We start from the raw sequence: 27,454 nt of genomic DNA, 5'->3' as shown, positions 1-27,454 counted from the left end.
TTGTCTTTTTTAAATTACACCTGGTGGTACTGGAGTCTACTTCTGGCTTAGTGATTGGGAGTTACTATTGAAGGTGTTTGGGGGACCATACAATGACCAGAACTGAACCCAGAGCCTCATGCATGCAAGACAATTCCTCTACCACTGAGCCACATCCCTGACCCTCAAGGTTTATTCTTGCTTAGTATGCTTCTTTATGCCTCCTTGTTGTTGGTAGTGGTTTGGGGTCAGACCCATTGATGCTAAGGGCTTAATATTGGCTTTGCTCTCGGGGATCACTCCTGGCAGGGCTCAGGGGACCATATGTGGTGCTGGTGCTAGGGATTGGACCCAGGTGGGCTGCATGCATGGTGAGCATCCTACTTGTTGCAGTATCTCTCCAGGCCTCCCTCTGCTGCTTTCCTTAGGACCCCCAAGTGGTGCTCAGGAGGCCCAGGAGCCTCACCCATAACTCTTGTCCAGTCAGTTGGCATTTCTGGTACTGTGGTGCTGGGTATTTCTGGCCACACTGGCTGGCAGTGCTACATCCAGCAATGCTGGGGGAAAACATGTGGCGTGGGGAATTGAGCATACCTCGCCATTGCACTGTCTCCCTGTCCCTGCTTTATCCTTCTTGGTGGTTGGGTATTTCACTGTAAGGGCATATAACTTTAAAAAAAATTCTTTCAACCATTGATGAACATTTATATATTTTTCAATTAAGTAACAGTGCTCTGGATATTCATGTAAAAATTTCTTTTTTTATGTGCACACATTTTTCACTTTTCTGGAGTAGATATCTAGATTAAGTTACATGGTTCCAAAAATTTTGTGCCATTTCACATTTCCACCAGCAATATGTGAGAATTCTAGTTTCTCCACATTCTAGTCAATACTTGCTGCTATCTTTTATAGTCCCCTTAGTAGATGTGATTACTTCTGATTTTATTTGCATTTCCTTAGTGACTAATCAAGGATTCTTCGACATAGTTCCTGGACTTTGGAATATTTTCTTTGATTAAGTATCTACTCATAGCCTTTGTTCATTTTTCAGTTTTGAGTACGTATCTTTTTATAATCAAAAATACAAAACTTTTCTCTTTTTTTGCTTTTTGGGTCACATCTGGCAATGTACAGGGGTTAGTCCTGGCTCTGCACTCAGGAATCACTCCTGGTGGTGCTCAGGGGACCATATGGGATGCTAGGAATTGAACCCGGGTCGGCCGCCTGCAAGGCAAACGCCCTACCCGCTGTGCTATCACTCCAGCCCCCCAAATACAAAACTTTTAATATACTTCAGGTGCAGGTCTTTTATCAAATACATGATTTACAATTATAATTTCAACATATTATTTATTTTTTCATTTCTGATCAGATGGATCGACTTAACACCCTGTCACCATATTTATGAACCACAAAAGGATCTCTTCTTCTGCTTTGTTCCTGCTGTCTTTAGAAATATAGATGTTTTAAACTCAGATGTAGTCCAATTCAGCTTGTTTTCTTTGACCACTTCTGTTTTGGGCATTATATCTAAGAAGTCTTGTCTAACCCTGACATGTTTTAGATTCAATTCCCTGAAGAGGAGTGGGGAGAAGAATGTTAGACATTGTTCTGAGTCATCAAATACACATCTAAGGATCCCAAAAATTAGGACCTGAGTGCTTATGCTGATAAAAAACAAGGAGAGGAGGAGGATAAAGATGTTACTGCTGGGAAACTGTTGAAAATTTCAACTGTTGAAACTGTAGTGAAAATTTCCTTGCCATGCTAATTGCACTGCCAGGAAAAGTGACCTTGATCACTGTACCACTGGTACAGTGCCCTCCAAAGGAATAGAAACTGAGGCTAGAGCGATAGCATAGAGAGTGGATCACTTGCTTTGCACACAGACAACCCAGGTTGGATCCCTGGCACCCCAAATGGTTCACCAAGCAATGCCAAGGGCGATCCCTAAGGCCAGAGTCAAGAGTAAGCCCTGAGCACTGTTGGGTGTGACCCGCAAACAAATGAAGGAGTAGAAGACCAAGGCTTTGGTTGTTTGTGTGTGTGTGTGTGTGTGTGTGTGTGTGTGTGCTTGAGGCTCTGCTCATTAGCTTACTAGTGGGCTATGCACTCTGGGATTACTCCTGGCATTGTTTAAGGGGACTGTATAGAGTGCCGAAGATTGAATGAGTTGAGCCTGGTGCAAAGCAAGCATCTCACCTTCTGTACTACCCCTCTGGCTCTAGTCTTTGGTCTTTAACTTCTGCTTTTCAGATAGAAAACAAAATCAGTGTGTGCAGGCTCTGCTGACCCGTCCTTTCAGAAAGCATTTGATTGTCAGTGGGGGCTGGAACTCGTGCCATTGTAACTTGAGGGAAATGGCCCCAGCAGAGGCACGCCCGGGGCCAATCTTATACATGGAATATTCTAGAAGACTAATAGACCTGGACTCCATAGAGATTTATTTAGAATGACTGACTTTAGAGGGATGGTCCTGGGTATGTAGGAAGAAATAAATGATGGGCAGGCCTCAGGAGAGGATGTGTTAAGGAGAGAAGACAGACCTTGCTGCAGAGAGGGTGGGGGAGGCTGCAAAATGAGACATCTGGGGAGGTTTAATTCTATGCAGTAAAATGGACAGATCTTCAGTGTAGAGTCAGCTTTGATAAATGTCTCTATCAGTATAACCACGCCCCTCCATAGGCACTTGTGGATTGTTTCTGTGCTTTAAAGGGGGAATTTCACCGCCTGCAGAGCAGAAGAGATGCTGGCTTTTAAGTGTCAGAAGCGAGAAACAAGCCTGCAGAGCAGAAGAGATGCTGGCTTTTAAGTGTCAGAAGCGAGAAACAAGCTGGTCTCTGGGGCCGCTGGTCAGAATCCTGCGAGTAAATGAAGCCCGGGCAGATCAGGACACCTAGACAACAGGAAGGTCAGTTTTGGAAAATTTTAGCGCCCTTGAGCCCCCAACTCGAAGGTTCCCCCTTAGTTATATAAGCGAGTTCTCTTTTCCCCAGGGTCTCCAACGTCAGGAGAAATTCACGTTTGTGGAAAAATAAGCCGTTGGCTTTTGCCAATGTCTGTTGTACAGAGGTGGAAAATGACTTCACTGGGGGGGCGGGCAGGGGCGTAGCAGACACCACGGGGGGTCTGCGCGTCGTCTGAGCAGCCGGCAGGACCCGGTGCACAAAGCTGCTCGTTCTTGACCTGGGGCGCTCAGCTTTCCCCGGTGCAGCATCGCGGCGCGCCCCTCCCCCCGGCACTCCGGAGAGGACGGGGTGTGCTCTCTGGGACGTGCACAGGTCTTGCAGCCGGGCTCCCGGTGTCTGCAGCCGCTGCAAAACTTGCAGCCGGCTGGAGCACAAGGGGATAGAGTTGGGGCTCGGGGGGCGGGGCCGCGTTCCCCCGAGCCGTCTGGCGCCCAGGGTGTCCCGGGAACATTCTTAAAAGTATCCAAAAGTTCTGAGAAGTGCGCGCGCGCGCCAAAGGCACAGCCCCCCCATCCCCCCACTCGGGGCGTAGCGCGGCTCGACCTCACCACTCGGGCTTCACCTCCGGCCGCCGAGCACACGCCTTCGGCGCCTCCTCCTCCTCCTCCTCGGAAGCCGCTCTGCCTGTCCGCGTCTCCAGTCGGGAGAGGCGGCCCGAGAGACGTCGCGCTTCTCCGGCTTTCTCCTGCGGGCCACGATGCCCAACGACGACGCGTTCACCAAGCCGTCGGCCCCGTCGGAGGCCCACCACGCGCCGGGGGCGCCGCCGCAGGGCAAGGCCGGGGCCTTCGGCAAGGCCGCGGGGACGCTGCTGGGCACCCCCGGCGGCACCGGCTCCGGAGGCGGCGGCGGCGGCTCGGGCTCCGGGGCGTCGGGCCTGGGCGCCGCGGGCAAGAAGTCCCCGCGGCTGCCCAAGTGCGCTCGCTGCCGGAACCACGGCTACGCGTCGCCCCTCAAGGGCCACAAGCGTTTCTGCATGTGGCGGGACTGCCAGTGCAAGAAGTGCAACCTGATCGCCGAGAGGCAGCGCGTGATGGCCGCGCAGGTGAGCGCGGGCCCGCAAATCCCGCCGGGGGCCCGGTGGGGTGGGGGTGCCCGGGTGGCCGCCGCCAAGGGGCTCCGGGCTCGGTGCGGGGCTGGGGCGGGGTGGCTGCCGCCGCGGGGCTCGGTGCGGGGCTGGGGCGGGGTGGCTGCCGCCGCGGGGCTCGGTGCGGGGCTGGGGCGGGGGGCTGCCGCCGCGGGGCTCGGTGCGGGGCTGGGGCGGGGTGGCTGCCGCCGCGGGGCTCGGTGCGGGGCTGGGGCGGGGGGCTGCCGCCGCGGGGCTCGGTGCGGGGCTGGGGCGGGGGGCTGCCGCCGCGGGGCTCGGTGCGGGGCTGGGGCGAGGGGCTGCCGCCGCGGGGCTCGGTGCGGGGCTGGTCGACGGCGACTCCCAACGACTCGCCGACGCCGCGCGCCGCACCGCGCCGACGGAGCTGGGAATTCGGATTTGCGCCTTTTACCCTCCTCTGCTCGCTTCCCTCGCTCTCTTCTGTCTCTCATCTCTCTCTCTCTCCTGTCTCTCGCTCTCTCGTCTCTCTCGTCTCTCTTGCTCTCTCTCTCTCCTGTCTTCTCTCTTCTCCTGTCTCTCTCTCTCTCTCTCTCTCTCTGTCTCTCTGTTCTCTCTCTCTCTCTCTCTCTCTCTCTCTCTCTCTCTCTCTCTCTCTTCCTCTCTCTCTCTCCTGTCTTCTCTTTTCTCTCTTTCTCTTGTCTCTCTCTGTCTCCTGTCTCTCTCCCCCCCATCCCTCTCCGCAGTTCCAGTTGTGGGGTTCAGACTCAGCGTTTCCCGGACCCCGCGTTCCGGAGCCGGCGTCGGGAGCGGGCTCGCGGGGAGCCGTCGGGCGGGCTTCGCCCTCGGGCTCCGTCCCGGCCTTTTTTTTTTTTTTCCCCCCCTGGTTCCCCGTCGAGGGGCCGAGCGCGCCGCCTCTGGCCGTCTCCGGAGTCTGAGCAAAGTTGGGGGGCGGGGAGGGGTCGTCGCCCCCGTCGGGGGTCCGGGGACTCCGCGCTGGCTCTTCCCTTCCGCCCCTCCCCCCAGCTTAGATCGGCGCGGGGACTAGGGGCGTGAGGGCGGAGGCTCCGGGCCGCGGGCGCGGCCGCGACGGGCCGGCGTGCGGGGAACGGGCGCGTCGGGGACGGCGGCGGCGGCGGGCGCGGGGCGGGGCGGGGCGGGCGGCGCGGGCGCCCCCAGCGCTTCTCCCCGCGCCCCCCGGCCGGCCGCCGCCTCGGCCATTTTGAACGCGGCGGAAAGGGGCTCCTCGTCGGCACCTTCGCCGTCTGCGCCCAGTGGTTTCTTTGCAATCGCTTTGTAGGCGCTTAAGAAAACTTAAAAAAACAAACAAAAACCACAAAAAACCGCTTTTTTTTTTTTTAATACTTATGCGCAGCAGATAAAATGCGCGGAGTTGAGGTTTTGGTCATGTTCGTTTTTTTTTGTTTTTTGTTTTTGCTTAAATTTATAGAGTCCTAAACAAGGAACGAATTTAACACCTCAGACGAAATAGTTGTTACCCTCCGTATCCTAAAAGGATTTTTTTTTTAAAAGGAAAGCAGAGCATGTGAGATTGCACTATATAACAGGGAGAATAGAGGTTTTCCTAGCTGAGACTGTTCTCGAAACCATTCCCGAGAGGTGTTTAAAATTCGGACGGTGCCCTGCTGCAGATCGGCATCCTGGAGCTTTCTGCCGTCGAGTCATTGAGATAAGGACAGACACACGGATGCCTATTAGTTTAGTGTAGAATGTTTGTGTTTGAACGGTTCTCAAAAATTGTCTTAAAATTTTCTGGCTTTCGTAGGTCACAAAGAGAGTCATAAAAATGGATTTTTTTTTACTTTACAGATTTTTAGCATTTAGTGCACACAGAAGAAACAGTAGTAGTAAAATGCACCACAGTGAGTTTAATGAAAAAAATTGTAAATTCTTCATGAAAAAAAAATATTCTGAGCATTTAGTGCTTGACGTAAATGTTTAGTGCAGAGTAGGTGAGGAAGGCTTTTCCTAAAAAGGCAGATTAAAATGCTCTTCAAGTAGGAGCATTAATTTTGCGTAAGTTTTTTAGTAGGGGTTACTCACTTTGATGAAGGCCATTTTCTGTGTTTAAAACAAAAGCAAGGGAGAACGCTTATACTGTGCAACTCTCCTATTTTCTACTCCAGGAAGTTATGCTGTAGTGGATTAATTTTAACAACCCACTTACTCTAAAATAGTTTAACATTGTTTGCTAGGTGGAAGATTCCTCTTATTAGGAAAGAATTTACTTCCAAATCAATCAGCTTTTTTTCACCCCGACTGTAGTTTTCCTAACACTACAAATGTGCCTGTGTTTCTGGTTTATTGTTTGGTATGAGCTTTGCTTATGTGTTGGCTTTGGAAGTCCAGGTATTTCACTTTCTCATTTCATTCTCACCTGTTGTCAGTTTCAACTAAAAGCTTCTCTTTTTGTTACCAGTACTATGCAAAAAATGCAATTTATTTTCTACCACTCTTTCCCAAACCTTTAACAATGTTTTTTTTTTCCCCCTTTTTTTCTTTTCTAAAGCAGATAAAAGGAAGAGGGAACTTGGAGAGTCTGTTTTTTTGTTTTGTTTTGGTTTTGGGGGGCCTCCGCAACAGTGCTCAGGGATCACTGTTGGTGGTGCCTGATGGAACTTGGGTGGGCTGTGTGCAAGGCAAAGCACCTACCTGCTATACTATCCCTGCAGAATGTCCTGCTTTCCTCTGCCTTCTCACCTCCGGCCTCTACCTTCTCCAGAACCTTTAGCAGATTTCAGCCTATTGTCCCATTACTTATTCATACACCCCTCTCACGGCCAGAGAACAGGGCCCTGCCCATTACCAAAGAGCCCCCACCTTCTCCTCTTAATGCAAACTCTGTTCCCTTATTTCAGATTATTCCACTCCCCCTCCCCATCCTATTTAGACCTTGTTTCATACTACTCCACCTCTGCCTGATTCTTAGGGCTTGCTTTGGGGCTGTGGGGGAAGGCCGGAGGTCATAGCCCCTGCATGTTCAGGGGCTACTCTTTTTTTTTTTTTTTGGCTTTTTGGGTCACACCCAGCGATGCTCAGGGGTTACTCCTGGCTTTTCACTCAGGAATTACTCCTGGCAGTGCTTGGGGGACCATATGGGATGCTGGGGATCGAACCCGGGTCGGCCGCATGCAAGGCAAACGCCCTACCCGCTGTGCTGTCGCTCCGGCCCCTTCAGGGGCTACTCTTGACACTGCTATGACCCATGGCAGTGCTCCGGGGACCACATGTGCTACTGGGCATTGGAACAGTCAGCGGGATAGCTACAGGGCAAGCACCTTACTGTCTCTCTGGCCCGGATTTCTTCTGTCTCAAGCCATTTTGGTTTGAATCTCTCCACTAGTCTTGGTACATACATGATGGTGTCTATGGTTTGCCTCATTTATTTTGGACTTGAATTATTTGCCGTCTGTTTCTCCTTTCAGACAGTGATGACCTGAGGAACTGATCTGATCTGGCCATTTCTCGCTCTAACTCCCAGTCCCAGTCCAGGGACCTTTGTGCAATGAAGGCGTGAGATTTCCTACTCCCTCTTTTCTGTCAGGGTGGGTTTCTACCCTTCCGGTTGAACTCCATCCACCCTGTCTAGATTTTTCTGAGCCTCTCCAGCCATCCCTACTTTCCTCTGATTTACTCATTTGCTTAACATTTTGGGGGCTTCTATGGTGGACCCAAGTCCTGCTGCCGAACCGTTTCTCAGTGCTGTCCATCATCATTTTCCTGAGGAGCTTGCAAAAGAAACGAGAGGTTTGTGAGAGCTGCTCCCCAGAGCTTATGACTCTTGATGTCTGGGGTGAGCCATGACTTTAGTCATCTGGATCTTAGCCCAGGCTAAGTTGGCACAAGTGATGCCAGCAGGCTGAAGAGTCACCCGCTGCCCTGTGCTTCCAGGTGGCTCTGAGAAGGCAGCAAGCCCAGGAGGAAGAGCTGGGGATCAGCCACCCCATCCCGCTGCCCAGCGCGGCTGAATTGCTGGTCAAGCGAGAGAACAACGGCAGCAACCCCTGCCTGATGACCGAGAGCAGCAGCTCGTCACAGCCACCGCCGCCGCCTAGCACTCCCACCACTGCTGCCTCAGGTCAGGACACTGGGCTGGGCTGGGGGTCTGGCTGGGCATGAGGGAAGGAGAAAGCTCAACAGTCTGCCGGCCTTCTGGGTTACAACATATATTCATGCACAGGGGACGTTCTTTATTCTTCCCCAAATCTCCCTGTTGGCTGCCTCACGAAGATGTTCTAGAATTTTAAGTCCCACAGCTTCACATTCCGGCTTTTAGCTGAGAGTCAGACTCCTAGGAGGTAAGTCAGAATAGTCACATTCCAAGGCTCATCTTGAGCCTCTCCTCCGTTTCTCTTGTTAGTGGGGACTCTAAGTTTCTTAAAACTGGAATTTCTTCTCTGGCAGGGACTGTGATCTGTTGGGAAAAAACGTCTGGAAAGACTAAGTTCTAGGTATCAAATTTTGCATATGCATCAGGAAGTGAGAGAGTGTTCTTTTGGTTTAAATATTTCTTATGTACTGAGAGTGCCCAAGGGGCCTGTATGCAACCTAATTTGTTTAATTTCTTTCTCAGCAACTGAAGTATTAATCCTGTATCACTTATGTAAAAATTGAGGTGTAGGAAGGTCAGTGACTGGCTGTGTTTAATTTGGGGAAGGATCCGACGCCATCTGCCTTCAAAGCTTCAGGGCTTACTTTAAGTGTCCCTCCAAACTACCTCAAGAAACCTGGTGTATGGACGCTCCTAATCATGTGGCTGTTTAAATTTGAATTAATCACAATGGATTTAAATGGACATATGTAAATATAAAATACTCATGCACCAATATAAAGTGCTTCTATAAAGTACCTATATGCAAAAAGAAACTGCATACAAAATATTTCACTGTCACTGTCATCCTGTTGTTCATCGATTTACTCGAGCGGGCACTAGTAACGTCTCCATTCGTTCCAGCCCTGAGATTTTAGCAGCTTCTCTTTTTTTTTTTTAACATTTTAAAAATTTTATTGAATCACCGTGAGATAGTTAAAAGCTTTCATGTTTGGGTTACAATCTCACAATGATCAAACACCCATCCCTCCACCAGTGCACATTCCCCACCACCAATATCCCGGGTATACCCCCCTCCCCCGCCCTCCCCCTGCCTCTAAGATACACAATATTCCCCATACTCTCTCTACTTTTGGGCATTATAGCTTGCAACACAGACACTGAGAAGTCATCATGTTTGGTCCATTATCTACTTTCGGCATGCATCTCCCATCCCAACTGGTTCCTCCAGCCATTATTTTCTTAGTGATCCCTTCTCTTAGCAGCTTCTCCTTACTCATTTTGCCCAACGATTGGAGGCTCTTTTCAGGGTCAGGGGAATGAAACCTGTTATTATTACTGTATTTGGCATATCAAATATGCCATGGGCAACTTGCCAGGATCTTCTGTAAATGCCATGGATATCTTTAGATATTTACTTTTCAATACAAATTATTAAAATTCATTAAAAATCATTTTTCATTGTAGGTACCATGATTTACAATACTGTTAATGATACAGAATATTTATTTATTTATTTATTTATTTATTTATTTGCTTTTTGGGTCACACCCAGCGATGCTCAGGGGTTACTCCTGGCTTTGCACTCAGGAATTACTCCTGGCGGTGCTTGGGGGACCATATGGGATGCCGGGGATCGAACCCGGGTCGGCCGAGTGCAAGGCAAACGCCCTACCCGCTGTGCTATCGTTCCGGCCCCGATACAGAATATTTATATCCACAGTATACATCTACCTGGAAAGGTATAGATGCTCTGAAATACAAATCAAACCTATGTCCTCTGGCCTATTAAAATAGCTACTTACCAAAAACCAGAAAATAAGTATTGGTGGAGAAATCAGAACTGTTGATTTCTCAGTGTTTCTCATTTCTCATGTTGAATGCCATTGGTGGGAATATAAAATGGTACATCTGCTTATGAAGAAGAATTTGGGGTACCTCAAAAAGTTAAGACTTTTTATATTTTCCAGAAATTTTACTTCTGGGTATGTAGACATCACTAAAATCTATATCAGTATCTTGGAAGATACTTAGACACCCTTGATAGAGCATTATTCCTAAGAGTTAAAATGTAGAAGTAACCCAGCTATTCATGGACTGTTGGATGGATAAACAAAACGTGTTATATACACAGACACACAAATTATATAGCCTTCAGAAATGAAGTAGAGTATGGCACATGCTACAATATAATAAAATGAGGAAAATTGACTATGTGAAATAAGAGTCACAAATAGACAGGATTGTGTAATTCCAATTTAGAAAGTTTCTAAGTTGAAGTTAGAAAAGTGAATGGTGGTTGTCAAGCAGGCACAGGTGAATGGAGATTACTCTTTTAATGGGTCCGGTTTCAATTAAATGAGAATAAAATATGGAGACAGATGACAGCATTTTCAATATATTGTCACTGAACTCTGCTTGTATTAGTAATGCTTCAGTCATGTGTATTGTACCACAGGAACATTGAAAATAATTGAATGTTCAGTTCTGTTTCACTTAACCACATTTCAAGGTGCATATAGCTTAGGGGCACTGAATTAAATGGTGCATTTTAATTACTCAGAAAGTTCCATTTGATAGCACTGCTTTAGAGTGCTAGAACCTTAAAGACATTGAACAGGTCTGAACTTCACTTGGAAAAAATATATATTACATATTAACAACATGGCTTAAAAATTACAGAAATGTCGTACTTGGGAGCCACACCCAGCAGTGCCTGGGGTCTGCTGGCCCAGTGCTTGTGGTGGGGTGGGGACACCATGTCGTATTGGAGCCAAACCTGATGCTCCCTCATGCAAAGCATGTGCTTGAGCACTTTGAGCCTTCTCCTTGGTCTTACAGAATGTTTGTGTAGCCTGCTCAAGATCCATGAAACGGAGCCTTACAGTGTTGGATTTGCTTGTCTAGGTTTTCATGCATGATTCAGTTTGCTGGGCTTAACTCCTAGGTAAGCTCAAGGGCCTATTATCAGCTGTGCAACTTTAACTAAGTCACTTAAAGTCTCTGGGCCTTTTGTTCCTTCTCAGAAATGAGGAAAGTTTCTGTGGGGTTTGAAGATTTTATGAATCTTGAATGTTAAAAAGGAGAAAGTGGTAAGCAGGTTCAGTAGAAGACCCGTGGTGAATAAATGTCAGCGTTGGTGGTCAGCTTTGGCCATAGCTGTGTCCTGTGTCCCTTAGGGAAGGGAAATTTTAGCGTTTTGATTGTACACCTCAAGAAGATGAAGCTTTGAGAAGCAGGTTAGAATTGGAGTCTGCATTGCAGGTAGGAGTGTCTGTGTGTTACTGGGGACAATGATTCTATGATGGACGAAGAGTAGTGCTCTGAGTTGCTCATAATATATGTATACTTATAAAAAAATGGTTTCCAATTTTACTTTTCGTAGAAAGGAAATTGCCTCTTAGAAATGGTTTTAAGCTGTTTCTAAAACTGAATGATCAGAAATGTCTGAATGGTTTTCCCTGGTGAACTTAGCTAGTGGATTGACATGGGATGGCAGTTCGAGGGGAGTGAAACGGAGAGAGTAACTAATGTGTTGCTTACAAAGGCCCTAGAGGGAGGGAACTATTACTTGCATTTACAGATATGGAAACCAGCGTTAGAAAATGTGAAGGAAATTACCCCAGGATGAAGCTGAATTGAAGTGGGACTTAACTCAGCCTTGCCAGTACTTTCCATTTCATCTACCTGTAAAGATTGAGTGGGGAATCTGTTGTCGTGTTCCTTGGAAAAAATGGGCCATCATTTACTGTTCAGAAGGGACTCAGGATTAATGGGTAAAAGAACAATGTTCGGGGCCGAAGTCCCTGCCATTCTCCATTGGCATAGAATGCGACAGCCACAGTTCTTTGTGGTGAGACACACAGCGAAGACCCGTGGTGAATAAATGTCAGCGTTGGTGGTCAGCTTTGGCCATAGCTGTGTCCTGTGTCCCTTAGGGAAGGGAAATTTTAGCGTTTTGATTGTACACCTCAAGAAGATGAAGCTTTGAGAAGAATTTCAGCCTGGATAGAGTCAGATTGGTAGATTTCTAGTAGGGTATTTCCGAGTGGGGAGAGAAGGAAAGTTACACATAGAAAAGCAGAAGAGCAAGAAAGTGGAGTGCCCAGTATCTATATTGCAAATGGTAAGGCCCAAAAGTAGAGAGAGAGAATGGGGGAAATTGTCTGCCATAGAGACAGGGGGTGGATACTGGGGACATTGGTGGTGGAGAATATGCATTGGTGGAGGAATGGGTTTCAATCAACGTATGACTGAAACTCAAACATAAAAGCTTTGAAACTAACTTACGGTGATTCAATTAAAAAAAAAATAGAAAAGAAAGTTGAGTGTCAAAAGGCTACGATACCAGACAGTCCCCTTGTTACTGATAGGCCTCGGTGTTATTTTGAGGTCTTGAGCTCAGAGGGAATATGGGGGCCCTCGGCTGGCTGTGCTCAGTGTGGCCTGGCAGGAGTCCTTCTGGAGGCTTTGCTGCCCTGGGAAGATGCACCCTCATAGCCAGCTCCTTCCTGTGTGGCATCTGCTGGTCACAACACTTCTTCAGAGCTCTTGAATTTTGACCATCCAGGTGCCTGTAATGAACCTGGACCCCCGCATGCAAGGCAGATGCTCTGCCCACTGTACTGTCTTTCCGGCCTCGAGAGCAATTTCTCGCCCTTCCAGGATCAGATGCTAGTGTTAGTGGTTAACAAATAGTTTCTTCTTACACAATTGTGGTAGCACAAAACAAAAATGAATATTTTTGGTTATAAATGATAATGAATGAATGGCATTGTCTCTGGTTTTACTATTTAAATTTTAGCATACAATATAATTTGTGTTTAGCAATTTAAAAAAATTCTCACTACAGAAATACTTTTCTTTAAAAAAAGTCCAGATTTTGATGGAAGTATGAGCATAGTAAAGCCAAAAATTTAAGTTAAACAACAAAAAGATGCAGCAGGAGAAATGGGGAGAAAGAGTTAAGGGCATGAAAGAGAGAGTGTGTTAAGGGCAAGTTTAGCTGAGAGAGAACCATAGCGTGGAGGTGAGAGAGAATCTCAGAAGCCTGTCATTCAAGTTCATACAGATTGCTGATGACCAACAAATATGGGACATATCTTAATCCTCGGTGGAGAAGAGTTCTTTAAAATAATGCTATCCAGGTAAGTGACACCTGTTTACAGAGCACAAAAACATCTCATTGAAGTTCCCTGTTCTTCTTGTCCTTAGTTCTTCCATGTTTATCATTCTGGGATGACTTGCTGTGTGCTCTTAGCCATTCTATGATACAGAGAGGAGAGTTATTCCCATTTGTAGTTTTTTTCCCAAATATTTGAGACAGATGGGGATTTTCCCCACGGTGTAGAATCCACTGTAGAGCTGTAGAAGATTAGGAAATGAAGTTTCTTGGTAAGAGGTTAAAGTTGTAGGTAGGAGCTGTTGTGTCAGAGCAAAACCTTGCACCCAGGTCACCAGGGGCACTTCACTAGCCTTTCCTTTTTAGTATCTTTGTCCAGAGTCTGCAAGGGCAGTAACCTGACACAGTGCAGTTGATTTTTCTCTCCTCGAAATTTCTTATTTATTTAGCTTTAGGTTCCTGCAAGTGCCAAAATGGAGAATGAGAAATACCCAAGAAATATTGTTCAGATGATTGGATGAATTCTAAGGATTTTCTGAAGAAAATCGGATTTACCAAGTTGCTTCACTTATTGGAAAACTTAACCCCCACCCCATGAGTTATATACTATGTATTGTAAGTTCTGTCCTTAGCCAGAGATTGGCTAAGATTGGCTAAGATTGACCAAACCACTGACCAGAGAGTCTATGAATAATTGGTATGAAAAATTTTCCTTTTCCTCTATAGTTGTGAGTCTTACTATGGAAAAAATAGCCCTTCTAATGATCTTTGTTGCCATGATTTTTTTTGTTGTCATTTTGATTTTGGGGCCACACCTGTTAGTATTCAGGGCTTACTCCTGGCTCTGTGCTCAGGGATCACTCCTAACAGGACTCAGGGGACCATATGGGATGACAGGAATTGAATCTGGGCGGATCTGGTTGCTTGTGTGATAAGTGTCCTACCCACAGTACTATCTCTCCATTCCCTATTTCTTCCCCTAGTAGAATCAGATGCTAGTATTAGTGGTTAACAAATAGTTGGTAGCACCCAACAAAAATGAACATTATTGTTTATAAATGATAAGGAATGAATTGCAACTTTAGCATGGTCTCTGGATTTACTATTTAAATTTTAGCATGCAATACATATTTTAATTTCAGAATTTAGCAGTTGAACAAAAATCTCATACCAACATTTTTTCTCTTTAAAATTTGACTCCTCTAAGTCCTAATTTATCGTTGGGGCTTTTCCTTTGGCTGCCATGCAGTTTGTTGAACACTCTTTACCCAGCAGCTAAGATCTATGCTTGCCTCTTTTCATTTGAGGAGAAACTGTCAAAAGAGGGTGCAGACCAGGCAGCTCTGCATGTGTGTGCTTTGTGAGGACAGGAATATTATCTCCATGACGCCCCCACCTTTGAAGCACCCTGGAATTCATTCACACACTGTCATACTTCCCCATGTCAAACCACCTCTTACCTCTGGGTCTTCCTGATCCAGCCTCCTGGGTTCTAGGACCTGCTTTTGCTCACCTTTCCCAGGTTGCAAAGCCTGGTGGAGTCTGATAGTGACGGGACCCTTCCTCCACTTGCCTCATGAGCCTTTCTTCCAGCTCAGTGCCGCACATCAGTAGGGTAGTATGGTTGGTTGTGTCTTCATACAAAACATGCTTGGCAAGCAAGAAATGTGGTAGTTTGAAAATGAAATAATGTCTGGGGCCAGAGCAATATTACAGTGGTTAGGGCGTTTGCCTTGCAACCAGCTGACCCAGGTTCAGTTTCTGGCACACCGTATGGTCCCCCAGGCACTGAGTAATTTCTGAGTGCAAAGCCAGAAGTAACTGAGCATTGCCAATGTACCCCCACCAATCACAAATCACGAATCACAAAATCCCGTTAATCACCGATTTCTTGGGTGGGCTCAGTGACATCTCATTTCGTCCTTTCCCTGAGATCTTAGAAGTCTATCTCGACTCGGCCCTCCTAACGATGATGTTGCAGTGGGGGCTCTTCAGTGTCAGGGGAATGAGATCCAGCGTGTTACCGGATTTTGCATATGAATACACCTTGGGAAGCTTGCAAGGCTGTCCCATGTGGGCAGGAAACTCTCAGAAGTTTCTCCCAGAGGGAGAAATAGGCTAAAGTCTGAGAGCTTGCTTCTGAGAGCTTGCTTGCCCACCAAATAATGAAATAATGTCCATCTGTGCATACCCCCCTCACCCCATAGCTTTTTACTAGTAAGAAATGTAGCTGGTGAACTAATAATGGAATATACCAAGTTATTTACATTTCAAAAAATAGGCTATAATTTTTATAGTGGTCTTTAATATCATAGCCAAGCTGAGCTGAAGGGCCAGCCATAGGTTTCCTATACTTCCCCCACATAATGTCTCCACACCCAGTATCAGTATTTCTCATTAAAATTTTTTTACTTACTATGACAAAACTGTATCTCAAAATCACCCAAGGACATAATTCATGTTAGGGCTCACTCTTGATATTTTGTGCTTTATAGATTTGGACGGGCTTATGGTGACATGTTTCCATGATTATAGTGTCCAGAAGGAGAGTTTTAAATTTAAAAATGGCATTTGTTTTTATCTTAGTAGTTTTTCAGTATTGCACGGAAGGAACACTTCAAATGATCAACCAAAACATTTTATGCATATTGGGCTGGGAGTTTACTTTTGAAGGAGTCTGTCCCTCGTAGTATATGAGCACCATTTGGTGCTACACAGAGGTCTCAAGTAGAATAGAACTGGTAGATACTTGATTTTTAAAAAGCTTTTAGGTAAATGCTTTCTCAAATGTTACTTTCAGAGCTAAAGAAATTTTCAGTATGTCCAGTTAAAGAAAGTTTTAACTGGGGCCAGAGAGATAGTACAGGCGGTAGCATGCTTGCCTTGCATGTGGCTGTTCCTGGTTCCAATATCTGGTGTGGATATGGGCCCCCAAGCAACACCAGGGGTGATCTCTGAGTGCAGAGCCAGGAATAAGCCCTGAGCACTGCTGGTGTGGCCCTGAAACCAAACCAAACCAACAGAATTTAACCACAAGCAAAAATTGAAGGCTTGAACAAAAGGAAAAAAAAAATCTATGGTTAGCCTTGCTTCAAATAGTATCTTAGCAGATTTTATTTCAATGACAGTCTTTGCTTTTATGGCAAATACGGCAATTTATTGACCTGATAGAAGTTCTCTGTGGACAGTGTTTCATTAAAGCAATTACAAGGCACCAGGAAGTAACCCAATGGTTTATTGTTGGTTAGAATGGAAATTTTGAAAACATCTAGAGCCATCAAAAAGCCACCAAAAAACACCAAAAACACAAGCTTTGAAGTCACTAATTAATTTTTTTATGGGTATCAGATTTTTTTTTAGATGTTTTTATTTTATTTTATTTTCAGTTTGGGGGACCATGCCCAGTGATGCTCAAGGCTTTCTCCTGGCTCTGCAGTCAGGGATCACCCTTGGCTCGGGGGACCATATGGGATGCCGGGGATGGAACCCAGGTTGGCTGTGTGCAACACAAGTGCCCTACCCACTGTGTTATCGCTTCAGCCCCACGAATTAATTTTGCAATAGTATATGTAAAATACAAACATTTGATTGGTTTGCGTGTATATCACTTTTGTGTCAATTTAATCATATGGCCAGAAATCACATTTTTTTTTTCATTTTATTCATGTATGTATAGCATAGTACCTGGACTTAAGAGATTGTGAGTAGACCTTTGCTAAATGTAGCATGGTAGCGCTGTTGTCCCGTTGTTCATCGGTTTGTTCGAGTGGGCACCAGTAATGTCGCCATTGTGAGATTTGTTATGACTGTTTTTGGCATATTGAATATGCCACGGGTAGCTTGCCAGGCTCTTCCGTGCGGGCAGGATACTCTCGGTAGCTTGCCAGGCTCTCGAGAGGGACAGAGGAATTGAACCTGGGTTGGCCGTGTGCAGGGCAAACGCCCTACCCGCTGTGCTATTGCTCCAGTCCTTGCTAAATGTAAGAATGATAATTAAATATGAAGTTGTATTTCATTTAGTAAACCCAGACCCACCTGCAGATTAAATCATTGATACTTAACTAGTGATTTTTTTTTTAATATATCTGAATTGGTAGTGGAGTGTAGCCACGCCTGGAGATGCTCATGGATCACTCCTGGTAGTGCTCAGGGTAACTTACGAGGCACTGGAGACTGAACCAGTACTATCTCTCCAGTTTCCCTGGTTTTTTAAAAAAGGCTAAAAATTCATAATTTGATAGTTAAAGGAGTATTTCACCTATAGTACATATATTGTTGTATAGTTTACTATTACTTTTTTATTCCCAAATGGATGTTTTTCTCCATTGACTGAGGGTTAGTTAAAATATGAATTACTGTAATCTCTGGAAATTAATTCATTTTCTTTCAGTATTCATTTTCAGACATTTCAGAAGACATTAGAATCAGTGGTTGGTATGAACGATTTTCTGTTCTCATTTTTTTTTGTTGTTTGAGATACAGTGTGTGATACTATTGAAGTCATTGTTTTGTAGTTATAGTCCTGCCCTCCACATTCACATTATTTCAGGATTCCCTCAGTTCGTTGTTTCTCAGTAAACTCACAGTTGTAAAATTTTAGTCTTTTAAAATGAACTCAATGCCCACTGCAGTCACTCTCCAGCCTCTCTGCCCCAGCAACCGCTGGTATATTATTTCTACAAGTTCGCCTCTGAACATTTCGTTTAGACAGGATCATGTGATAGATGATGTTTTAGTTTTTATTAAACCTAGACTGATACTTGTAAGATCTTTATTTTGTATCATCTATTATTCCTTTTGTGGGGCGCGTCTCCCCAACAGTGCTGGGGGGCGCATTTCTGCCTGTACTTGGTCCTTTGGCGCTGGGAGTCTACAGTGTGCTGCTGCTTTGAGTCCATAGTCTTGGGGGTCTTGGGTTGCCCAGGATTGAATTCAGTTGAATTTGGGGTTCTAGGCATACATGGCATGAGCTGCACCCCTTGCAGCTATCTCTGCAGCCTCTGTTACTCCCTTTTTTAAAGAGACTCAGAATCCATCTGGATATGTTACTTAAAGTGAATTGGACATGTGGGTGCTTGCACTTTCTGGCTACTGTGAATAATGTTGCTGTAACATTACTATAGAGAGGTATCTACTTTATTATCTCTGGCATACACCTAGGAGTGGAATTTGCCGAGTTATACAGTAGCACGATGCTTAATATTTTGAAGAAGTGCAAGAATGTTTTCCAAAGAGGCCAGTCCTGCTTTCCGTTCGCACCAGCAGGCTGTGTGTTCCAGAACACCCCACTCAAAGGTCTTTTTCAATCACAAGGTATGATGTCTTCATCCTGGCAGACTCTGCAGATTTAAAACTCTTTGATGACCCTGAGTTAGATTGTGGCAGATTCTTTAGGTTTGTGTTTTCTCAACACTGAACTAGTGTATCTTTAAAATTTCCCATTAACCTTATCAGCTACTGTTTGGTGAAAGAAGCAGTGTTTGAAGAGATAAACCATAGATTGCTCATGTTTGGGGATTTCTTTGTTCTATTTTCTGGAGACTGTGGTAGAAACACTGGTCTGTTTCTGAAATGCCAAAACAACTTTCCATACCTGGGGTGATAAAAAAAAATTTTAATAAAGTTAATCTTTGGATTTCTGTAAATGAAAGATGACTATCACTACTATGGAAAGCAGAAAAGCCAAGAGCTGATGAATATAGCTGTTTGTCGTTTTAGGGATTGGGAAGGGGGTAGTCCTTGAATGGCTTTAGAATTAGCTGGGTGTGGCATTGTGGGCTTTATAGATGGCCATCCTGGGTACTATTGTAATCTACACACTTGCATTTGCTGCTTGGAGGCTGTCAGGGTGTCAGGATACTCACTGTGGAAGTACAGTGGCCTGCTCCTCCCTCCCTAGAAACACTTGAACCTAGAACCCTGCTGGTTCAAGCACCCTGTGCAGTGATCACACCCTCAGCCACCTGCTGTTCTTTGGATCTTGTGGATGCCTTTCTTTCCCAGCTGTTAACTGTTTATTGATGGGAAATGTTTATCGAAACAGTTTTGTTGTAAAGTTATATTTCGCTGATGCCTTAGTTACCTAAAAGGGTGCAGATAGCGACATCCACTGGAACATTGTGCATCTGTTACCACCCTCTGTCTCCAGTAAGGTTTCATCTCTCCCTCAGACTGTAATTGTACTCCTTTTTTTTTTTTTTTTTGCTTTTTGGGTCACACCTGGCAATGCACAGGGGTTACTCCTGGCTCTACACTCAGGAATTACTCCTGGCGGCGCTCAGGGGAGCATATGGGATCCTGGGCTTTGAACCAGGATTGGCCACAAGCAAGGCAAATGCCCTACCCGCTGTGCTATCACCCCAGCCCCTGTAATTGTACTCCTTAATGCTAACTTTTCTGCCCCTCACTTTAGCTAATCTCAGCACAGCACCTTGAGCTGGCAGTTTTCTTCAGAGCTTTCTGGCCTTTGAAATCACCTGTAGACTTATATGTGATAACATGATTCTTCTTATCTCCATCAGCATCCTTCCTGGCAGCTTTCTCCCAGCCCCAGGGCTGTTTTTTTTGTTTTTGTTTAGTTTTGTTTTTTTGCTTCAATGCTGAAGCAAATGTTGCCTCTCTAGCGTAATGTGGAATCTGAAGTTTCTGGAAGGATTGAAGTAAATGTAGGGAATGGACTCAGGGAAACAGTTGACAGTGTCCTTGGTGTCAGCTCAGCCCTATTTCGGATTCTGTAAAATCTGGATTTTGTGCGAAGGAGTGCCTTCATTGTGCTGTGAAACACAGGAAACGGGGTAGGGTATTGTGCACACCCCTCTTGACTTTCCAGGGCTCCTGCTGTGCTTGTCACATTAAGATTTGGTGGTTTTTTTGGTAGAAACAAACCTGGCTGTGCTCAGGGCTTACTCCTGGCTCTGCGTTCAGGGATCACGCCTGCTGGGATCCAGGGAACGTACAGGATGCCGGAATTGAAGTCATGTTGACTTTGTGCAAGGCAAGCACCCTACCTGCTATCCTATTGCTCTGATCCCCAGATTTGTATTTCTGTATTAACCTGAGGATGTCTTAGTTTTAAGCTTTCAGATAGTTCACTGTGACTACTTTTTGTCTCAGAATTTACATTTTATTTATTTCGTTGCTGAACCAAATTACATTTCAGACCCAGTTTATTCCAGATTCTTGTATTTGGTATTAGATTTCATAGTCACTAGTTTTATAGTACCACTGAATGAACATAGTCTTTAGGAAAAATGCATAAAGAACCCTTAAAGTAGACTGTAGCTGGTTTCCTGTCAAAAGAACGTACTGTTTTTGTATCTTGTATTTTGTAAGTGGTTTTCTGATGTTTATTGTTCCCAAGAGTTCTTAGATTCATGGGGCAGGAGTTATAGTACAATGGGTAGGGACTTGCCTTGCACATGGCTGACCTGAGCTATCCCTGTTACCACATACTATCCCCCAAGCCTTGCCAGGAGTGATCCTTGAGCACTGCCTGGTGTGGTCCCAAACAATAATAACAACAAAAAGAGTTCCTAGGTATTGGTCCAGCTATCCTTTGTCATTTCAGTATTTTAAGAGGACTCTTAGGCTCAATTCCAGCATTCATGAAACTACTCCCTGTATATTGAAATAAGTCCTTAATTCCAGTCTGGAGGCTTTTGGGTTTATCTAAAATACAGAATATGCTTTAGTTCAGGGAAGCAGATTAGACTGATCAGGCCCAGTAAATGTTTGGTGAACCAAAATTAATTCATCTTTGTTGATGAGTCTGTCTGAGCAAGAATCTTTCCTTCACTTCCTCTCTTTCTGCTTTTCTGTTTTATTTTATTATTTAACACACAGTTGTGTGTGTTGACTCCAAAAAAATAATATGTTGGCTTGACCCCATTCTAGCAGAAGTCCATCAAAGCTCTGTCCTATGGATCTTGTCTATCCAGGGTGGGAGACAGTTGATAACCAACTATATATATAAATCAGCTATGTTCAGAAAGTGATAAATGCTACCAAGAAAAACCAAGTCATGTGGTGAGGGTGCAGTGATTGTTAGGGTAATCAGGGACCAAGAGCCACTGTGAAGGAATAAATAAGAGCTAGTCCTGAATGATCATCCTTAATTAACATGTATGATTGTGGTCAGGGTCGGGGGAAAGATACGGCCACGGGTGATGGTGTAGAGCAGACAGAAGGCCGGTAGTTTGGAGCACGGAGAGCTGGGACTGATGTCATTGGGGACTGAGGACCTGGGGACAGGGTCTTCTAAGCTGTTGAAGGCAGTGAGAAGTCACTCACTGTGGCAGTGAGTGCGGCATCCGAAGGGCTTTGTTGATCTCCTTGGTGTGGAGTGTAGTTGAAGGGTGACAGATGGGTCAGGAATAGGATAAGGCTGTGGAGTTGGACTAGGGTGATGGTAGGAGGGATGGGAAGAGATTTTGCTGCTGAATTTACTTGTCTTCTGGTAGCTCTTGAGAATGGCACGTCCCCCAGAGAGTGGCTGCAGTAGCATTGCCGGTGCTGCTGGGGCCTGAGTAAGAGAAGGTGTGCGTTGGTGTGGTTCGAAACACAAGGGCCTTCTGTACCCCAGTTCCTGGGACCTGTGAAGATGTCACTGTCCATGGCATAAGGGACTTTGCTGATGTGATGAGGTTGAGGATCTAGAGAAGGAAACTGATCCTGAATATTTCAGGTGGGAAAATCATTCTAATGAGATCTGTATCACTGCACTGTCATTCCGTTGTTCATTGATTTGCTCGAGCGGGCACCAGTAACGTCTCCATTCTGAGACTTGTTGTTCCTGTTTTTGGCATATTGAATACGTCATGAGTAGCTTTCCAGGCTCTTCCCTGTGGGCGGGAGACTCTCAGTGGCTTGCTGGGCTCTCAAGAGGGATGGAGGAATTGAACCCGGGTTGGCTGCGTGCAAGGCAAATGTCCTACCCGCTAATGAGATCAGTCCCTGAAAAATGGAAAACCTTCTGCAGCTGCCCCTGGAAAAACCATGACAGATGATACAAGAAAGTTTCTAAGTAAGTGAGACAGTGAGACTTGAACTGCTATTGCTGGCTTCAGAGATGGAGAGAGAAAGGGAGGCCTCTAGAAGCTTGGAACCATCCAGCCCTCAGCCAGCTGCTAATAACCTCACATGAATTGGGACCTCGGCGCCTGGGTTCCACGCTGACATCCTGGTGGTCTTTGATCCCTGCCTCCCTTCTTTCACTCTCCTGCCAGCAACCTGAGTGAAGAAGGAAATGGATCCTTTCAGGGCTCAGGAGAGCAATGCATCCTGCCTACAACTTAATTATAGCTCAAAGCAATTGGGTCTGATTTTGGACCTACAGAACTACAAGATAAATTTTAGTCCATTAAATTCAGGATGCTTTAAAATGCAGTTATAGAAAACTAGAATAGCTGACTCAATCAATAATCCACATTCCCTTTTATTAGTGAGAAGGCACATCTTTTTATAAGGGCTTTTTGTATGCTGTGAACCAGCTGTACACAAATGTTTCCATTGCTCTATTGAGTTTCTACCATATATAGAAATCATTTCTATATTTTGGAAGTGTGGGTCTTCTGTGGTTTGAAGAGCCTAAGGACTCAACCCTGATCACCCTTTGAAGGACCCCTAAGCACAGAGTCAGAACTAGTCTCTAGGGGCTGGAGCAATAGCACGGCGGGTAAGGTGTTTGCCTTGCACGCGGCAGACCCAGGTTCAATTCCCAGCATCCCATATGGTCCCCTGAGCACCGCCAGGAGCAATTTCTGAGTGCAGAGCCAGGAGTAACCCCTGTGCATTGCCGGGTGTGACCCAAAAAAAAGCAAAAAAAAAAAAAAGGATTCTCTAAGCACCACGGGGCTCTCCCAACTCCCCTCTTTCACTAATACAAAGTAGAGAAGCTAAAAACACACCTATATAGATGGAACCAACAACAATTAGTCTCTGGGTGAGGTTTATGTAGCCTATTATCCCTACCTTTAGCCCACGGAGTTGCCAGGAGTCTCAGATACTCAATATTAATAAATGCATTAAGACCTTACGTTGGAATAGAGTTAAGCTTTCCTCATTTTACATGGCCTGGCTTGCCCTCCCCCACCTCTCTCTCTCTCTCTTACTGTTTCTTTCTCTCACTTTCTCTCCCTCCCTCCCTCCCTCCCCCCTTCCTTAATCTGTTACCTATCATTTACCCAGTCTAGAAATGACTGGGAGGTGTTTTATAGTCATGCCATTACACAGGACCTCGATGAAGTCATTTTATTTTCAATGTTTCTAACTGAATCATAGTGAGGTATACATTTACAACATTATTCATGATTGGATTTCAGTCTTATAATATTCCAAACACCTGTCCCTTTACCAGTGTACTTTTCCCACCAACAGTGGTCCCAGTTTCCCTCCGCCCCCTCCCTCGCTGCCACTATGGCAGGGACTTCTCTCTCTCTCTCTCTCTCTCTCTCTCTTTCTCTCTCTCTCCCCCCTCTCTCTTTCTCTCTCTCTCATGATGAGGTCATTTTAGCTGCAATGCCAGCCCTGTGATTTGGACAGAAGGCACATTTATCAGCCAGAGATACTATTGCGGGCAGGGTGCTTGCCTTGTGTGCTGCCAACCTGGGTTTGAACCTCAACCCCCCATATGGCCCTCTGAGCCTCTCCAGGAGCACCATTCAGGGGGCCCAACTCCCCCCGACGAACATATTGTCAGTGTCACTGTCATCCTGTTGTTCCTCGATTTGCTCGAATGGGCACCTGTAATGTCTCCATTCATCCCTGTCACGTGCTAGTGTAGCCTGATGACGCATTGGGGGCTCTCTCAGGATCAGGGGAATGAGGACTGTAGTTGTTACTGTTTTTGACATATTGAGTACGCCATGGGTAGCTTGCCAGGCTCTTGCCCACACACACACACCAAAAAATAAAAAACTAGGGTGAGGTGAGATCAGTCTACCTGTTGGGGATTGGAGACACACTGCGACATCACCATCTTCTGTAAACATTGTCAGAAAGTTGAACCAGGTGAGTTTCCCTGTCGCCCACTGCACAGTGAGGTCTACTTGGCGAGGATAGCATTTCTAAGTATTTTGTTTCAGATGGTTTCATTTTATAAAATACTCCAAGGAGCTGGAGAGGTTGTTCAAGGGTCAGAGCACTTTCCTTGCACACGGCCAACCTGAGTTTGATCCCTGCAGCCCTTGTAGTCCCCTAGCATTGCTAGGCCTAGTCCCCGTGCACAAGTCAGGAGTAAGCACTGAGCACTGCCCTGTGTGCATTTCCCTGACCTCCAAGTCCTTGCAACAAACAGCAATAACTGAGTTACTGGTATGAGGGGTTTTGGTCAGGGGCAAACAGAAGGTTCAGATGATCTCACGGACGCTCCTTATCCTCTTACTTCAGATGCAGAAATACGGAAGCCACAGCTTCTGCTGGTACGACCACATTAGTAGGTTGAGGTGTCCCTGAGCTGTGTTGCCCCAGGGCCGCCACTTCTAGGGCCTGGTCAGAGGTGCACTTGGGAGGGTGGTGTTCATTCCCCTTATTACTCGCCCCCTCAGTTTTTATCTGAGAAATGGAATTATGAGTTACGGGAGAAAAGGAGTAAGAGGCACATCAAAGGATTTTCTCCTGGCCTCATTGGAGCCTTCTTGGTTTACAGTGTTAGCTGTGTGGTGTTTTCATCATGAAGCACCTGGGGTTTGTTTTTCTCCAAAGATGTCAATAAATGAGAGAATCCAGGGGAAGGGCAACAAAAATGATGTATGGCTGGGAGAGGAAGAGAATAACAGTCTATAAATATTTGAAAGGCAATATAAAAGAGCAAGAGATTATTTACAGCAAGGGAGAGGAATTTGACAGTGAACAAAAAAGCTTGCATCTAGGAGTGGGGGAAAATGGGGCCAAACTGAAAAACAAAAACAAAAACAAAAACAAAACACAAAAATACCTGAAGCCCAGCATTATAAGGATGATTAAGCAAAGAAATGTCATTCTCACATTTTGTGTTGAGTTTGTGTTGACAAGAGCCAGAATGCCAGGAATAAGTGATGTTTCTCAAACGGGATCACTCACAATTGGGAAGAACATTTCCCTAATTCCTTTGACAGGGAAGAGTGAGCTGTGTTTTATTCTTCGTCTCTTATTTGATTTCCAATTCTTCGCCATTACATTTTCTGAGGCGGTAATAATAATTCCCGTACTGCTTGCAGACACTGTCAGCGCCATGCCAGTGTTTGTCCTGGCTGCTTTGTTATTTATATTCTCATTTACGTTTTACAGCAGCTCTGTAAAATAGCTATTTTTTTTTTTACTTAAAAGGAAATGAAGGTGCAGTAACTTGTTGAATATTGTCTGTATTTTCATTGTATCCATCGGCAATTGTACCCCAGGTCTGGGACTCAGGGCCTGTGCTCATGTTCCATACCTCGAGGCTCCATCACCCAGCCAGGACCATGGGCATTTGGGACCCACTAGGCTACACAGTTCATAATCGAGTCCAAGGGTAAGAGCAATGGTTGATGTCAGACCAGAGCTAGTAGTGCAGGGGTTAAGGCATGTGGGTGGCCGGGCCCTGCCACCATCTGGTCCTTTGAGCAGTGCCAGGAGTAGCCCCTGAATGCTGTTAGGTGCGGCCCCAACCCCCTAGAGCCTCTCCCTGTCCCCCTTGCGATATATTTCCTCAGTGTCAATGTTGTAGTGTTACTCTAATTACGTTTTCTTATTTTACAAATTCATTTATATCATCCTTGTAGTTGCATCGTGATCTGTACGGTCTCATAGAGGAAGGAGAGTTGAATCAGGCATGCACTCTGTGATCATATATGCTCTTCGTGATGGGGGTCTCATGGCAGGGTTCCATACTTCTTTTGTTTTTCTGGCTCAGATACATGTTAATATATAAAGTATAATAACGTAATATATGTGAATATTTACCTGCGGGGAAGGGCTCGCAGCAGGGGTGCTCTGGGACTGTGAGGTGCCAGAGACTGAACCTAGCCGAGTCTGCACACTCACCCTTTCAGGCTTTATCCTCAGACTCCTGACAGTTAAAAACTTTCATTTATTAACAGTTACTAAAACACAACAAAATACAGAGGTAACTACTGAATATAAAGGCTAGGGTCTGGGGCTGGGGCTCAGTGGTAGAGACTGCCCCCACATGTGTGAGACCTGAGGGTGAGGGCCGGGGTGGTCCTCTCGCTGGTGAAAATAAAATCAAGATGATAGGAAGGTGTCTGGGTCTTCCCAGACTTTCTGAGAGGTTGCCCAGCCTGGACTTGGAGGCCTGGGTTTAATCCAGGAGGCAATGATCACCGTGTCCTTTGCGTGCCGTAGCCAGCACGTTGTTTCTGGAGACAGAGACTCCCCTGTCTCAGTCCCTAGCGTTACTGCACCCGGAAACTGAAAGAATGTAAATTGAACAGTCCCCAAGTGTAAGATGCTATTAAAGTTAAAAGCAGTGGGCTGGGGAGAGCTGGGGGCTGGGCACCAGCTCTGCGTGGGGCCCTGTGGGCTTATTGGCACTGCCGGATGCCCTGAAGCCAGCCCAGAGGGAGCCCTGAGTGGCTGATGGCCTGGATGGCACAAAGCAAAACACAGAGACATTCGTGTTTGCTCTTAGCACTGCTCTTCTTGGTTGAAATCTAGGAGAGTCGGATGGTTGAGATTTTTGAGGAAGTTGACATTGCAAGGGACAGCTCCAGCTCTTCACTGGGGTGAAGCAAAGGATGGTGTGAGCTGCACACAGGCTGTTGTGCCTGCTACTGCAACCTTGGCCTAGTCCTTGCCCATTGTGGCTGCTAACCAGGCCACAGTGACTGGGAGGCATTGGATGGTGGGTAGGGGATTCAAAATGTGGCTCCTGGTACTGCCATTTTTCACCCGTACTTCATGCCTTTTCTCTATTCTATATCAGCAGTACCTTCTCCCCAGAGCTGGATGCCTTCTAAAAATAAAGCACTTTCTGATTTCTGTGCCCCGGCTGTTGCCCATGGTCGTAGTCTTGTGAATTTCACGCCAAAGTCATCCCCAGATTACTTTCACTGGAATGATTTCACTCTGGCCATATTTCTTCCAAAGTCTCCTGTCTCCGTTACTTGTAAGGCAACTCCTCCCCTCACTCGTTCTCTTTGATCTTTTATAATTGGCTTAAGACTCTCCATATTTAATCTGCAGTGACTTTGTTTCTCCTCCCTATTTTTGCTGTTTTCAGTTCCTGAGAATTTAATAATCTGTTTCTTATTATTTTCTTAGTTTTTTCTGAAGGTGTCATATATTCT

At 45.8% G+C, this 27,454-nt stretch overlaps 1 protein-coding gene across 1 annotated transcript in view; it reads left to right on the top strand.

The window, feature by feature from the left end:
* Positions 1-3,648: 3,648 nt before the first annotated feature.
* DMRT1 (doublesex and mab-3 related transcription factor 1) overlaps positions 3,649-27,454 on the top strand; it is a 103,297-nt gene continuing 79,491 nt past the window's right edge. The window contains exons 1-2 of the mRNA XM_055123576.1: positions 3,649-3,996; positions 7,909-8,095. Coding sequence (XP_054979551.1) covers positions 3,649-3,996; positions 7,909-8,095 — 535 coding nt within the window. The remainder of the gene's footprint in view (positions 3,997-7,908; positions 8,096-27,454) is intronic.

Source organism: Sorex araneus, chromosome 1, assembly GCF_027595985.1.
Source record: "Sorex araneus isolate mSorAra2 chromosome 1, mSorAra2.pri, whole genome shotgun sequence".
In the NCBI taxonomy this organism is placed as follows: Eukaryota; Metazoa; Chordata; class Mammalia; order Eulipotyphla; family Soricidae; genus Sorex; species Sorex araneus.
This window is presented reverse-complemented; position numbering and strand designations above follow the sequence as displayed.